Source organism: Zalophus californianus, chromosome 14 (assembly GCF_009762305.2).
Source record: "Zalophus californianus isolate mZalCal1 chromosome 14, mZalCal1.pri.v2, whole genome shotgun sequence".
In the NCBI taxonomy this organism is placed as follows: domain Eukaryota; kingdom Metazoa; phylum Chordata; class Mammalia; order Carnivora; family Otariidae; genus Zalophus; species Zalophus californianus.
In genome coordinates, this window is record NC_045608.1 from 22,777,800 (window position 1) to 22,793,391 (window position 15,592).

Sequence of the window (15,592 nt, forward strand, 5' to 3'; positions counted from 1 at the left end):
ATTTTGCAGGAAAAAAGAAAACGAGTGTTTTTTTTTCAATTAAAAAAATTTGGGGGGCACCTGGGTGGCTCAGTCATTGGGCACCTGCCTTCAGCTCAGGTTATGATCCCAGGGTCCTGGGATCAAGCCCCACATCAGGCTCCCTGCTTGGCAGGAGGCCTGCTTCTCCCTCTCCCACTCCCCCTGCTTGTGTTCCTGCTCTCTCTCTCTCTCTAATAAATAAAAAAATCTTAAAAAATAAAAATAAAAATAAAATTTTGCGGGGGGCGCCTGGGTGGCTCAGTTGTTAAGTCTGCGTTTGGCTCAGGTCATGATCCCAGCATCCTGGGATCAAGCCCCGCATCAGGCTCCCTGCTCGGCAGGAAGCCTGCTTCTCCCTCTGCCCCTGCTTGTGTTCCCTCTCTTGCTGTGTCTCTCTCTCTCAAATAAATAAAAATCTTAAAAAAAATTTTTTTTTAATTTATTTGACAGAAAGAGTGAGAATGAGAGAGATCACAGAGCTATAGGGAGAAGCAGACCTACTGTTGAGCAGGGAGCCTGATGTAGGGCTCAATCCTAGGACCCTGGGATCATGACCTGAGCTGAAGGCAGACACTCAACTGACTGAGCCACCCAGGCGTCCCCCAAAAACCAGTGGTTAGTGTTAAAAATAATTTATATCAATGGGACCTGGCAGACATCTATAGAATACTCCATGCAAGTGCCCATGAACTGTTCTCCAGGACAGACCATATATTAGGCCAAAAACAAGCCTCAGCAAATTTAATAAAAAGACTGAAAGAGGACAAAGTCTGTTCTCTGATTACAATGGAATAAAATTAGAAATAACAAAGAAATTTAGAAAATTCTCAAATATATGGAAATTAAACAACATACTTCTAAATAACCAAAAGATCAAAGAAGAAACCATGGGGGAAATTGGAAAATACTTTGAGTTGTATGCAAATAAAGACACAACATATGGACACTTATGGGATGCAGCTAATGCGATGCTTAGAGGAAAGTTTATAGTTTCAAATGCCTACATTTAAAAGGAAAGTTTTCAAATTGATAACCTATTTTTTCACTTTAAAGATGGAAATAGAAAACTAAACTCAAAGCAGGATCAGAGTGCAACTTAATAATATAAGAATAAAAAAATAAGAGAAAAATCAGTAAAACTAAAAGTTGGTTCTCTTAAAGATCAACCAAACTGACAAACCTTTAGCTAGACTGATGAAGAAAAAAAAAGAGCACTCAAGCTGCTAAAATCAGGAATGAAAGAGAGGACAATACCAAACTTACAGAAATAAAAAGGATTATAGGGGCACCTGGGTGGCTCAGTTGTTAAGCATCTGCCTTCGGCTCAGGTCATGGTCCCAGGGTCCTGGGATCGAATCTCACATTGGGCTCCCTGCTCAGCGGGAAGCCTGCTTCTCCCTCTCCCACTCCCCGTTTGTGTTCCCTCTCTCACTCTCTATCAAATAAATAAATAAAATCTTTTTAAAAAATGGACAAATTCCAAAAAAGACACAAACTACTGAAATGACTCAAGAAAAAAACAAACTCTGAATAGATCTACTACAAATAGAGATCAAATTAGTAATTTCAAAAGTACCCACAAAGAAAAGTTCAGGCCTAGATGGCTTCACTAGTGACTTCTACCGAATATTTAGAGAAGAATCAACACCAATCCTTCTTAAATTAAAAAAAAAAAAAAGAGGGAATACTTCCTAATTCATTCTCAGAGGCCTGTGTTACCCTAATACCAAAGTCAGACAAAGAAACACAACAAAACCACAGAATATCCTTATGAATGCAGATGCAAAAATCCTCAACAAAATACTAGGCAAATCCAATCCAACAACATATTAACAGGATTATACACCATCATCAAGTAGGATTTATCCCAGAAATGATGGTTCAACATAAGGGAAACAATTCATCACTGAATGATTCACTTTAAAACGGTTAATTTTATGCCATGTGAATTTCACCTCAATAGATTTTAAAAATTGTGGCAAAATACACAGAAAATTCACCACTAGTGATATTTAGTATATTCATAATGTTGTGCAACCATTACCACTATCTAGTTCCAGAAAGATACCCCTTGCCCATTAAGCAGTCTTTCCCATTCCTCCCAGCCCTGCTTCTGATAACCACTACTCTGCTTTCCGTCTCTATGGATTTATGTATTCCGGACATTCATATAAATGGAATCATACAATATGTGACCTTTTGTGCCTCGCTTCTTTCTGGTAATAGTCTATCCTGAAGGTTATAATACCAACCATGAGGAACATATGGGGAAGGAGGTGTTTTTGTTGCTTGTTTTTTTTTTTTTTAAGATTTTATTTATTTATTTGAGAAAGAGAGAATGAGAGATAGAGAGCACGAGAGGGAAGAGGGTCAGAGGGAGAAGCAGACTCCCCGCTGAGCAGGGAGCCCGATGTGGGACTCGATCCCGGGACTCCAGGATCATGACCTGAGCCGAAGGCAGTCGCTTAACCAACTGAGCCACCCAGGCGCCCTGTTGCTTGTTTTTTTAAATATTTTTTATTTATTTATTTGACAGAGCACAAGCAGGCAGAACAAGCAGGGGGAGTGGGAAAGGGAGAAGCCAGCTCCCTACTGAGCAGGGAGCCTGATGTGGGGATCTGTCCCAGGACCCTGGGATCATGAACTGAGCCGAAGGTAGACGCTTAACCAACTGAGCCACCCAGGTGCACCATGTTGCTTGTTTTTTGCTAAAGCCTGAAGATTCTTTAACAGTCATATATAAATGTCAGCCTTACACAGTACATTAATGATTATAAAAATAGCTTTCTGCCTGTCCCAAATCTGGTTTACTTATTAAATTTAACGTTTCACTTTAATCTTCTCCTCACAGACTCTAAACTTCATGTATTAATTCATTCAAGAAATGTTTATTGGTCTCCTGTTGTGTATCAACCTTGTGCAAGGCCTTCGGGATATAGAGGCGAGCAAAATAGAAGTGTGTTTCTGCCTTTTCTGGAGCACGCAGACTAGTGGGAAAACAAGTACTGAAGAGTAAAACACAAATGGTTGCATAATAAAATGTCTTATGTTCCATCCTAGTGGGTCTCCATTGGCTTTTGCCTCTACAGCTTCCATTCTCTTTTTTTCTGATGAAAAGTGAAACATCTCCCCACTCAGGCCATGTAATAGGGTGAATAATGGTCCTCCAAAGATATCCATGTCCTAATCCCTGGAACCTGTGAATGTTACCATATATGGCATAAAGGACTTTGTAGATGCGATTAAGTCAAGGATTTTGAGATGGGAGATTACCTGGTTTATCCGGATGGGTCCATTGTCATCACAAGGCTCCTCACTAGAGGGAGCAGGTGTCAGAGTTGGAGGAGGAAGTGATGGGATGATAGAAGCAGAGACTGGAGTGATGCACTTTCAAGATGGAGGAATGAACCACAAGCCAACTCTAGAAGCTGGAAAAAGCAAGGAAATATTCTGTCCTTGAGCCTCCAGAAGGAACCAGCCCTACCAAAATCTTGACTTTAGCCCAGTGAAATTGATTTCAGACTTCTGGCCTCCAGAATAGTTAAGAGAATCAATTTGCGTGTGTGTGTGTCTAAGATTTTATTTATTTATTTGACAGCGAGAGAGGGAACACAGGCAGGGAGAGTGGGAGAGGGAGAAGCAGGCTTCCCGCTGAGCAGGGAGCCCAATGCGGGACTCAACTCCAGGACCTTGGGATCATGACCTGAGCCGAAGGCAGACACTTAACGACTGAGCCACTCAGGCACCCCAATTTGTGTTGTTTTAAGCCACTACGTTTGTAGTAAATTGTTGCAGCACCCACAGAAACCTAATATAGGCCATGTGGTTTGGGTGTCCATGGACCCAGGACCCAGAGATGTACATGTGTCAGGCATGGTGCATGGTATACTGTCCCCTGGCCTCTGTGATTAGTTCAGAAATTTACATGTGTTCCAAGTCTATCCAACGAAAGCCAATTCCAGTATTGTTGTAGAAGCTACTGGTAAAAAGAAGCTCTGCCAAAGGCCACCCTGAGAATAAACCAACAGCAAAGAAAGACCTTGGAATTACAGCCAGTGTTTAAGTCCTGATGACACCACTTAAACAGCCAAATTGAGCTGTGCCTGAAGTCATCCGGTAAACTTCTTACTCAAGTCAATAAATTTTTTGTTTAAAAAATTATATATCGGGACGCCTGGGTGGCTCAGTCGGTTAAGCGTCTGCCTTTGGCTCAGGTCATGATCCCAGGGTCTTGGGATCGAGACCCACATTGGGCTGCCTGCTCAGCGGGGAATCTGCTTCTCCCTCTGCCTTCCACTCCCCCTGCTTGTCCTCTATCAAATAAATAAATAAATAAAATATTTTAAAAAAGAATTAAAAGAACTAATAAATATGGTACACCCATTGAATGGAATAGTATGCAGCTGTAAAGAATGAGAAAGCTCTTTATATCTGCACTGATATGGAAAAATGTCTAAGACAAGAAAAAAATCAAGATGCAAAACAATGTATGTAGTATGTTGTTTTGCCCAAAAATGGAAAAATAATTTGTGTTTGCTTAAAGAATTTGAAAGGATACAAAAGAAAGTAAGCAAGTTGGTTGCTGATTTGTGAGAGAGATGGGAACTGGGCAGGTGGGGGTAAGATTGACGGTAAAACCTTTCATTGTACTTACTTTCACTTCTTATGCTTTCTGGTTTCTTAATCTTGTGAATGAATTACTTATTACTGAAATCAAATTAAGAATTTTGTACACTATGGTGTACAAAACAAAGTAAGAAAACAAACATAGATATGAGATTGGAAAATACAAAACACCCAGCCCGTGAGTGGCTATTCTGTATACACTGGGAGGTAAATACTGTACTGGTCCTGTGATTGGTTTTATGTCCTTCATGTAGGACTTTATGTCTCAACTTGTTAGACTGGGTCCATCTTTAAAGTATTTTGGGATACCCCCATCCATTCAATCACTGCACAAATGTACTCTGAGGGTCTTCCACCAGCCCCAGGGGGTAGTGTTGTTTCCTTTCTCCGTTTAGGTCATCTGTGGAGGTGGTGAGAAAGCCAAGTTAGAAGAAGGTGTGGCAAGAGTCCAGGAAGTTGAGGTGACCCTCTGGTGGGAACCAGGACACAGGCCCACAGACAGCAGGGAACAGATGTGTGGCTAATGGGCTGTGGTTGGCCTAGTGACAGGTAATGAGAGCTTGACTCCAACTGTGGACAGAGCCCAGTTTAGCCATGACTGATGGAAGAGCTGCTGGCAAGGAAGGACTGGACCAGAGAGAGCTGGAAGCCCTCTGGCCAGGGAATGACGCATCAGGTAGCAAAGGCCTTCCTCATTTAGGAGGCCCTTTCTCCAGGATGAAACCTGGAGAGCAAGGATAAGAATCTTTCCCCTTTGCTGAGCAATGCTAGGTGTTGGGCATGGTGCTGAGAGTTGATGCTTAATCTCTACAACCACTCCCAGTTGTAGATGGGGACCCCGAAAGCTTAGAGCGAGTCAAGCAACCTGCCCAAGGTTGTACAGTTGCTCAAGTGTGGAACAAGGACCTGATAGGTTAGCCTGACACTAAGCTGTAACTTTTTTTTTTCAAAGATTTTATTTATTTGAGAGAGAGCACGAGCAGGGTGAGCAGCAGAGGGAGAGGGAGAAGCAGGTTTGATCCCAGGACCCTGAGATCATGACCTAAGCCAAAGGCAAACACCCAACCAACTGAGCCACCCAAGCACCCCTAAGCTGTAACTCTTGACCACCACGGTGCTCTTGGTGTACTTGTGTTGCTGAAATGAACAAATGGCCCAGAGAGAGTGCCAGCCTCAAACTATGCTGGGTCCAGAGCTACTCTTATAAAAAGTAAAGTCTTAGAGGCAGACAGACCTGCTGAGGGCTCACCCTGGGTGTGCAGCTCAAGGGAACCTGTGGGCACAGACACGTCATTTAACCCTCTGAACTTCAGTTTCCTCATCTGTAAAAATGAAGGGAACGTGTATTCTTGGTGGCCTGTTGTAATTAAATAGGACGGTGAAAGGAAAATTGTGACTAGCAGGGCCTGACCCAAAATAGATGCTTAACACCTGTTCTCAATGGAGAGACCGCTGAATACCATGGAAAGGACAGAGCTGGGGCTACAGACAGGGAGAAAGTTCCTTTGGCAGTCTGGCAGCTCTACTCTTTCCCATGGATAGGACTTGTAGCCATTTTCCCACAGTGATCAGCAGGAACACCCTTAAAATAAAAAGAGGCTTTTGGATTTATTTGCAAAGAAAACAGGAGAGAGCAAGCTGGGAAGAAAATAAAGGAGAAACTAGAATATACAAAGAAATCAAGAACGTGGATGGTAGCTTTACAAAGGCAAGGAGGGACATCTGGCTGGTTCAGTCAGTAGAGCATGTGACTTGAGCTTAGGGTGGTGAGTTCAAGCCCCGTGTTGGGCATAGAGATTACTTTAAAAAATTTCAATTCAATTCAATTTAAAATAATAAATAAAAAAATAAGATAAAAAACCTAGGCTGGGTCCCTGGTGTGGGAGGATGACAGAAAGGGACTGCTCTCTGGGATGTGCCCCAGGGAAGGTCAAGTCCAATTCTGGTTGAGGAGAAAGCTTCAAGGTCCTCCCAAGCCAGGCCCTTCTCCTAATCTGCCAACCGGAAGCACAAATGCCTTTGAAGTAGCTCAAAGGGGCTGGACTGTCCTGGGCTTCTGGCTAGTTTGAAAACCCTTCTCCTTATGGCCAAAAGATTCCTTTGTTTGGCCATCTCCTTTGAAGAGGGAAAATCTCTTCTGGAGGGTGACAGACTCTGACATCCCCTACCCAGAAAGCAGAGCCTTTCCCCAGCGCTCACAAGCCATCTTTGCAACCTTGTCCCAGCTATCAGAGACAAGCTTTTGTGCTGAGTCAGTTTGGCTGCCTTCCAGCCAAGAACAGTGGAGGCTGCAATGCAGGGGCCATTAAAGGAACTATTTTTAGGCCCTATTTCAATCTTATTCAGCACAGGCGGTGAGACAGAGGGCCTGAAGGTGGCCAGACCAAGGGGATGCTGGCAGGGACAGAGTCCAGGCAAGTAGGTCAGGGAAAAGACAAGGAGATCCCACTATGTGGAAAGAAAGAAGCACACGGAGGGAGGTTCACAATGCTGCCCAAGGTACGGAAGACAGAAGATGGGGAGCTGCTTGCAGAGAATCGGGCCCTCCTGCTTTATATGAGGAGTCACCAAGAAAAATGAGGGAAGAAAGTACAGCCACTTCCAAAAAGAGACTAGGGCAATGTGCACCTGGGGAGCTCGTTAAAAATATACTTCCTGGGCCCATCTTAGGTCAACGAAGACTGAATATTAGAGTGAGGCATGGGAATCTGTTTCTAATCCCCTCCTGGGATGGGGGATTCACACATACTGAAGTCTGAGGCCCACTGGGCAGGAGAGTATTCAAAGGAATGATATAGGCTGAGGAGGAGAGGCAGAGGTGGTGGCAGTCATTAAAACAGCCACCAGAGGGGCGCCTGGGTGGCTCAGTTGTTAAGCGTCTGCCTTTGGCTCAGGTCATGATCCCAGGGTCCTGGGATCGAGCCCTGCATTGGGCTCCCTGCTCCATGGGAAGCCTGCTTCTCCCTCTCCTGCTCCCCCTGCTTGTGTTCCCTCTCTCGCTCTGTCTCTGTCAAATAAATAAAATCTTAAAAAAAAAAAAAAGCCATCAGAGGTGACATTTTCCTTTCTTCAAGGGCTCAGGCTTCCATCTGTAAAATGAAGGGCTTGGCAGTCCCAGGGGTCTCCTAGTTCTTTCTCAGGAAATCCTTATCACTGGGATATTCAGTGATCAGCTGAGAGAACAGAAGGAAACAGCTCTTAGGGCGCCTGAGTGGCTCAGTCGTTAAGCGTCTGCCTTCGGCTCAGGTCGTGATCCCGGGGTTCGGGATTGAGCCCCGCATCGGGCTCCCTGCTCCGCGGGAAGCCTGCTTCTCCCTCTCCCACTCCCTCTGCTTGTGTTCCCTCTTTCGCTGTGTCTCTCTGTCAAGTAAATAAATAAAATCTTTAAAAAAAAAAACAAAAACAGCTCTTATACCAGAGGCCCGTATTATCCAAGGATCATCAGTAAAAGTCCATGGAGAACGAACATATACACAATGGGGAGCAAAGTTCAAAGTACATGGTGGGAGAAAAAAGCCACTCCCGATTGGGACTGTCACAAAAAATAAACTTTATATATATTATATATATATATATATATTAAAAATGGGCTACAGGGTGCCTGGGTGGCTCAGTTGATTAAGCAACTGCCTTCGGCTCAGGTCATGATCCTGGAGTCCCAGGATCAAGCCCCACATTGGGCTCCCTGCTCAGCAGGGGGTCTGCTTCTCCCTGACCCTCCTCCCTCTAATGCTCTCTCTCTCTCTCTCTCAATAAATAAGTAAAAATCATAAAAAAAAAATGGGCTACAAGAGATTTTCTTCTTGTAGTTGAAAACTGTAGATTATACTTACAAGTATGTAATAATTCTTTTTTTTAAGTTTATTATTATTATTATTTTTTAGTAATCTCTACACCCAACATGGGGCTTGAATTCATGACCCTGAGATCAAGAGTCACATGCTCTTCTGACTGAGCCAGTCAGGTGCCCCAAGTATGTAATAATTTTTTTTTTAAGATTTTATTTATTTGAGAGAGAGGGAAACAGACAAGAGAGCACAAGCAGGAGGGAGATGGAGAGGCAGGCTCCCTGCTCAGCAGGGAGTCTGACGTGGGGCTTGATCCCAGAACTCTGGGATCACGACCCCAGCCGAAGGCAGACACTCAATGACTGAGCCACCCAGGTGCCCCTGTAATAATTCTTAAATATTTTTCCAGCTTTATATCTTATTTCTTAAACAAATAATGAATACAGATTTTTTTTTTGGAGATGGGGAATAATTTTTCTGACAAAACTGTCCAAGAACACTTTACTTTGACCAAAAACTCCTTCACTTTGACTTTTGCAGAATGATAAAGGAGGTCATTTGAAAATATTTTAGAGGGTTTTATCGATTTCCCTAGGACTTCTCTTAATTCTTTGAGAGTCAAACCATTATTTTTTGAGGCAATTATCATGTCCTCACCATGAAGACTCTCCTCAATGGCACCTGGTCTCACTCTGCCAGAGCCTCACGAGATGGGTAGCTTTACATGTGATTCTCCAACACCATTCTGACTTCACAAAATGTTGCAATATTTACAATTATTCCTTATATCTGTCTTCTCTTTGTGCTGCACTGTCAGATGTTTATAAAATCCAACAATCAGAGAGAATCTGGCCAATGAAGGCACTGACAAAGTTAGTGGAGGAAATGAGAGGAGGGGATAGAAGAACTTTTGTTTTTTGGGCTACGCTCACTTGGGTTTTCCTGCCACCTCCTAACAGCAGGGACTTAGGGTAATAAACACCAAAATAATGAGGCTCTCCCAAAGCAGGAACAAGAAAGATGAGTGGGGATAAGAGGGCAGCATCTTTCTACAGACTCAGAATCTTCTGCATTCTGCTTTTCTTCGCCACCTAAAGAAAGCCTATCCACAAAAACTCTTTCACACTCTGCCATGGCCCCCAACTGCCCTTCCAGACTGCAAACCCACCCCCCTCATCCTCAGGGAGCCACAAGACAAAGGCCACCTGGTCAAGTGACACTTTAATAGGCTAGAAATAAAAAATAAAAAAAACCTGTCTTTGGAGAATATCAAGAGCCACATGTGGGCCAAAGCAGAAAATAGAGGCACAGCACTTCGGGCATAGGGGGAGACAACAGGCTGAGTGGGAGGTCAGCGATGGCTGAAGAATCCTTGAGGATGGTTATATTTAAATGGCTTCATCCTGCTGGGACCCCTAAAGAAACAGGAGAAGGAAGATCAGTTAAAACCGTGCCCTTTGGGCTGACAAAATAAATTACAATTCATCCACACAAGGGAAAACTGCAGCTGTTGGGGGGTAAAAAACGAACATTGTGAGAAAAGCAGACTGTAAAACCACATGTAAGGTGTGATACTGTTTTGGTGAAAATGTATGCTTGCAAATGCATGAACACAAACCTGGAAAGGGCCTCACTGACAACAGGCACTTCTGGAGACCCTCATTTTTTAGTGTTTTTACAGAACTGCTCATTGTTGTTTGTATAACAATAAACATATATTTTTTTAAGCTTTTATTTGAGAAGAGAGGAGAGAGAGAGAGTGAGGGAGTACACAGGAGCAGGGGGGTGGAGCAGAGGGAGAAACAGACACCCCGCTGAGCAGGGAGCCCAATGAGGGGCTCAATTCCAGAACCCCAGGATCATGACCTGAGCCAAAGGCTGACGCTTCACCGACTAAGCCACCTAGGTGTCCCTATTTTATTTCTATAAAAAGAAAACAAAAAAATCTTAAAATCCTCCTTTGCAGGGAGATTCCCACGTAAACAGGAGTGAAAAGAATCTGCACTAAGTACCTGTCAAGAGCTATGTGCTTTATACTTGCTACCTCTTAGATACTATTCCTACCACTTTATAGATTTTACAGATGGAAGAAACAGGCTCAGGGAGGTAAACCACCTGAGATTTTATGGTCAGAAAATACAGGGCTCAACTTCAAAACCAGGACTAACATCAAAGCCTACTGGCCACAGGCAGGCTGACAATCATGGCCAAAACCTCAACCCTCTGAAGCTAAGGTGCTTCAGCTATAATCCTGGGCCCCCAGGCAAAACTTCACACAGGGACTTCTTCTACCCAACTCCATAGTGAATGATGTCCATCTTAAAGGGCCTCTTTTGTCTGCTATGATTGACATTCAGTGGTAACTTGAAAGGTGACACCCTGGATCTCAGTGTGAAGGAGAGATATGTGTGTGTGTGATTATAGAGATGACAGAAAGGTTTTTATTCCAACACCAATGCAACCACTTACTTAAGTGAGGGCTTACTCTGCGTGCATTGTATTTAGCACTTTACACACTACATCTGGTTTAATTTCATCCTCCCAACAGTACCTGAGGTGGATGCTGTTTTTTCACCAATGAGGAATCTGAAGCTCGGGGCTAAGTGTAGACCCTCATCACATAGGTAGGAGCTGCAATTTGAACCCACGTCTTTCTGGCCCCAAAGCCCTTGCTCATAACCATAATGATATGTACCTCCCAACATCAGAAGGGCACAGAATCACCTGGGTAAGTCTAGGCATGTGGCTAATGGAGAACCCACAGCCTGAAAGTAGCCTGCCACAGGCAGAACCAGACCTCCAGTCTCCAGCTGCCAGGCCAGTACTTTGCAGCCCAGCCCCTTGGCCTGATACCAGTGGTCAGCTGGACTCCAGGCCTAGAAACACATCTAAGCAGTCACGGAGTCAACTGGATCTGAGTAGCCAAAGGAGCACCATCCCAGAATGCCCTGATAGAGGAGCCCAGCCTGGGTGACACACAAAGCACTTCAGGAAACAGATCCTTTGGGAACCATTAGATAACAGAAAATAAACACTGGCCATGTGAGAGATTCCACCCTGGAAATGTGTTACAGCAGGCTGGGAGGGTGGGAAGAACGGAGTTCTCACACAGACCCACTAGGGAGAGCAAGTCCTAGAAGCTATCAACATCTAGCCGCCAGCTCTGCCTCCCAGCAGCCACTTGGGGGCTGGAACTGGTTATTCTCAGACAACATGAAGAACCAGGCCAGGTACAGGTGCCAGACAGAGGTGGGAGGATGCTGGCACAGCTTCCAGGGGCTGGTACTGGCTGTCCGAGAAGAAGGTGAGGGGCAGGTAAGGCACCTTTAGACTGACAGGGAATGGGGGGGATGTACCAGTTAGAAACAGATTATAGCCCTTCCCCTCTCCCAGACACCATTCCTCCCCAGCTGCTTGCTCAAAAGGGAAGGGATGCCTAACAGCGTGGACTCCAGAGTTTTGAAACTGACTCCTTAAGAACAAGAATATGTGGGGCGCCTGGCTGGCTCAGTCAGGTAAGCATCTGCCTTTGGCTCGGGTCATGATCCCAGGGTCCTGGGATTGAGTCCGTGTCGGGCTCCCTGCTCAGTGGGGAGCCTGCTTCTCCCTCTCCCTGTCGCTCCCCTTGCTTGTGCTCTGTCAAACAAATAAATAAATAAAATCTTAAAAAAAAAAAAAAAGGAACAAGAACAATGTGTTAGGGGATAAAAGGGAGAGAAAGGACCTGACCAAAGTGAATGGAAAAGTACCGAGAAGGGCCATGAGCACAGACACACTAAACACCAAGTTGTCATGACCTAACAGCATTTTGTGAGCCCCTGTCTGTGCCAGGAACCATTCTCATAGCTTACGTGAATTATAGCCAGACAGTATACTTCCATGTCAGCCTTTAGGAAATAGGTCCTGAGCTGAAGTGACTCTGCCAAGGTCACACAGCTGGTGAGCAGCAAAGCAGCAACCTGTACTTGTATTTGTCTTACTTCAGAGCTGGTTCCTTCGGTGATGCCCGACTGCCTAGAGCTGCCATTCTCATAGACTCGTGAGCATCCTAGGAAGAATATGGCAGACTCTGGGACTGGTGGGGCTTTCCACCTAGCTTTAAAAGCTTATTTCGACAGTAAAAAGCAAAACCTGTTGTTTTCCAAAAAAAAAAAACACAGGAAGTTCAGCTAAATCCTTTTGGTTCGTGGTCTGGTGCTGCTCACTCAGTGCGTGGCTGACCTTCAGAGGTGCTCAGGAAGAACAACTGGACCAGGACGGTAGGAAGTGGGCTGTAGGGAAAGTTTCAGGAAAGAAGGAGCAAGCCCTCCCCAGAAAATCTGGCTACAGAATTTTATTTCCACTGTGAACAGAGACAAGTACACCTAAGAACAAGCATGCCCTCCATGCCAGGCTCTGATCTCTGCCCCAGTCCCTGAAAGAGGCAGGACTGGAGACCTCCAGAGCCCCAGAGCCCCCACCCCTCCCCTTACCTGAAAAGCCTCAGACACATCTTCTCCTGGGGAAACTCCTTGGGCCCCTCCACGCTGTCGTCATGGCTGTCAGTCTCCAGGTAGACATCCAGCAGCACACACAGGCGCTGCAGCTGGTTGGTCAAGAGCTGATGGCTGGGCCGGGGGCCGCACAGCTCCTTGTAGCACACGTTGACCTCACTCTCCATGGCCTAAGGAGTGGGAAAGCCAGAAACTCAGCACTACCTTCAGACTGGCTGGGTCTGACAGCTCTACAGGAACTGTAGCCGGGCCTCCGTAGGAGCTAGGTCACACCAGATCAAACCGGATAGGTTTGTCCTGAGCGTCAGGACAACAGAGTCTTCCTGATTGTGACCCATAACTTTCCCTGCCCAACATTTTCACAGTCAAGAAGATGGAGGTGTGTAGAGAAGAAATCTCAAGATCTAAGTCAGAAAGTATTAGCATTAAAAACATGATCCGTAGCCAGAAGGCCACTACGGAATCAAATCAACAGGTATGATGATAATTAATAGTTACAATGATCTCACACACCATCTCATTCCAGCACTTCCATGCTTCTGAGTTTATTCACATTTCCACAGGAGCCCAAGACAACAACAACCTTTCAAGGCAAGGCTTTATATTATCCTCATTTTAAAATGGGGTGACCCCAAGCTAGGTAAGTGGTTAATATGGGGCTAGACTTTTTCTTCAACTACACCATACAGCCTCCAGCAAATTCTACAAATCCTGGCAGGCCCCTCTGTCCCTGGAATTATGCCAGTGGCCAAGCTCTCAGCTGCTGTAGCTTCTGCCACTGCCCTCCCCCTCCCAAGGAGGCTCTCCCCGCTCTTTCCTTCACCCCAGCAGGGTCTTACCCGAATGTTGTCATCGTTGCTATTGGTTTTCTCCCCTTTCCAGTTCAGACAGAGCTGGAAAATGGGTGGGATGGAGGAGTATCCAGGGTTCAGCACCACAGCAGCCTGGAGTTTGGCTGGGAAGAGAGTAAGGAGGAAAAATCAGTTCTGAGACTGAGTTTGCCAGCCATGGACCCTCCCCACTAGACCCAAGGCTAGCTCTTTGTCTTGTATTAATTTGAGTATTGAGCAGCACATTCTGGTACTAATTGACTTTTATTTTTGTTCTACAATCTCCAAAGCAGAACTGTCAGGTTGCAGAATGTGAGGTCCTGTGACTCTAGTACCCTTCAAGGATGCAGAGGTGTGTAGACTCCCCAGAATCTGGTCCACACTGGGTTTGCCCAAGAGTTCTATTTGCTCCTTTGACAGAAGTTTGTTTTAATTGGCATTTTTCTTTGCCAGCAAGCTAAGGATTTTCCCATGTGAAGGCTATGTATTTTCTTTCCAACGATATTGTGTATTAGCTATTACATCAAATATACTCTCTCTATTCTGTTTTCTTTTTATGTATTTTGTTATGTGAAACTTTTAAATAGCCAACATGTATTGAGTACTTACTGTATTCCAAGTACTATGTTAAACTCCTCTTTACACATTATATTTCATTCTAGAAATGATTCTATGAGATGGGTACCATTATTACCATCCCCATTTTATATATAAAGAAATTGAGACTCTGACAGAAATTTCCTTAGGATCAAACAGCTGCAAAGCAGCAGTGCTGAGTTTAACTAGAACTGTCTGATATCAAAGCTATAAATTCATATTCCTTATAGAAAATAGTTGTATTTTTTTTTAAAGACTTTATTATGAGAGAGAGAGAGAGCATGCACAAGCAGTGGGGATGGGAAGAGGGAGAGGGAGAAGCAGACTCCTCGCTGAGCAGGAAGTCCGAGTCGGGGCTCGGTCCCAGGACCCTGAGATCATGACCTGAGCTGAAGGCAGACGCTTAACTGACTAAGCCACCAGGTGCCCCTGAAAATAGTTGTATTTTTTAAATTTTTTACTGTTATGTTAATCACCATACATTACATCATTAGTTTTTGATATAGTGTTCCATGATTCACTGTTTGTGCATAACACCCAGTGAACCACGCAGAACGTACCCTCTTCAATACCCATCACCAGGCTAACCCATCCCCCCACCCCCTCCCCTCTAGAACCCTCAGTTTGTTTTTCAGAGTCCATCATCTCTCATGGTTTGTCTCCCCCTCCGATTTACCTCCCTTCATTCTTTCCCTCCTGCTATCTTCTTCTTCTTTCTTTTTCTTAACATATATTGCATTATTTGTTTCAGAGGTACAGATCTGTGATTCAACAGTCTTGCACAATTCACAGCGCTCACCATAGCACATACCCTCCCCAATGTCTATTACCCAGCCACCCCGTCCCTCCCATCCCCCCAAAATAGTTGTATTTTTTTAACATACTCATTTTATCTCTGGTGACAGCCTCTGCCTTTCTCCACAGGATGACATTTACCCTTTCTACCAAGGGGTGAAGTATGCCATTCCTTTTCCATTATTTATGGGGAAGAAAAAGAAATGTGACACACTAGTAATTCAAATAACAGAGGACAAGAGAGTATAGATTAAGACAATACTTCCCTGACAGTTGCAACCATATTTATTAAAAAGTGAGTCCTAAAAAAAATTAAAAAAAAAAAAGTGAGTCCTACCCAAAGGATACAAACATAGTGACCCGAAGGGGCACCTGCATCCCAATGTTTATAGGAGCAATGTCCACAATAGCCAAACTATGGAAAGAGCCCAGATGTCAACTG

The 15,592-nt window shown here is 44.5% G+C and overlaps 1 protein-coding gene across 12 annotated transcripts in view; it reads right to left on the minus strand.

Moving 5' to 3' along the window:
- THOC5 (THO complex 5) overlaps positions 1 to 15,592 on the minus strand; it is a 46,744-nt gene that overhangs the window by 2,642 nt on the left and 28,510 nt on the right. For 8 of the 12 annotated variants that reach the window (XM_027576317.1, XM_027576322.1, XM_027576321.1 and 5 more), the window contains 3 exons: positions 13,768 to 13,883; positions 12,908 to 13,098; positions 8,923 to 9,850 (listed from right to left, as the gene is read on the minus strand). In XM_027576317.1, the coding sequence (XP_027432118.1) occupies positions 9,787 to 9,850; positions 12,908 to 13,098; positions 13,768 to 13,883 (371 nt within the window). In that variant the 3' untranslated portion in view covers positions 8,923 to 9,786. Of the gene's footprint in view, positions 1 to 2,645; positions 3,450 to 8,922; positions 9,851 to 12,907; positions 13,099 to 13,767; positions 13,884 to 15,592 lie in introns of those variants that run through there. The other 4 variants (XR_003516933.2, XR_003516931.2, XR_003516932.2 and 1 more) reach the window with 3 other exon arrangements.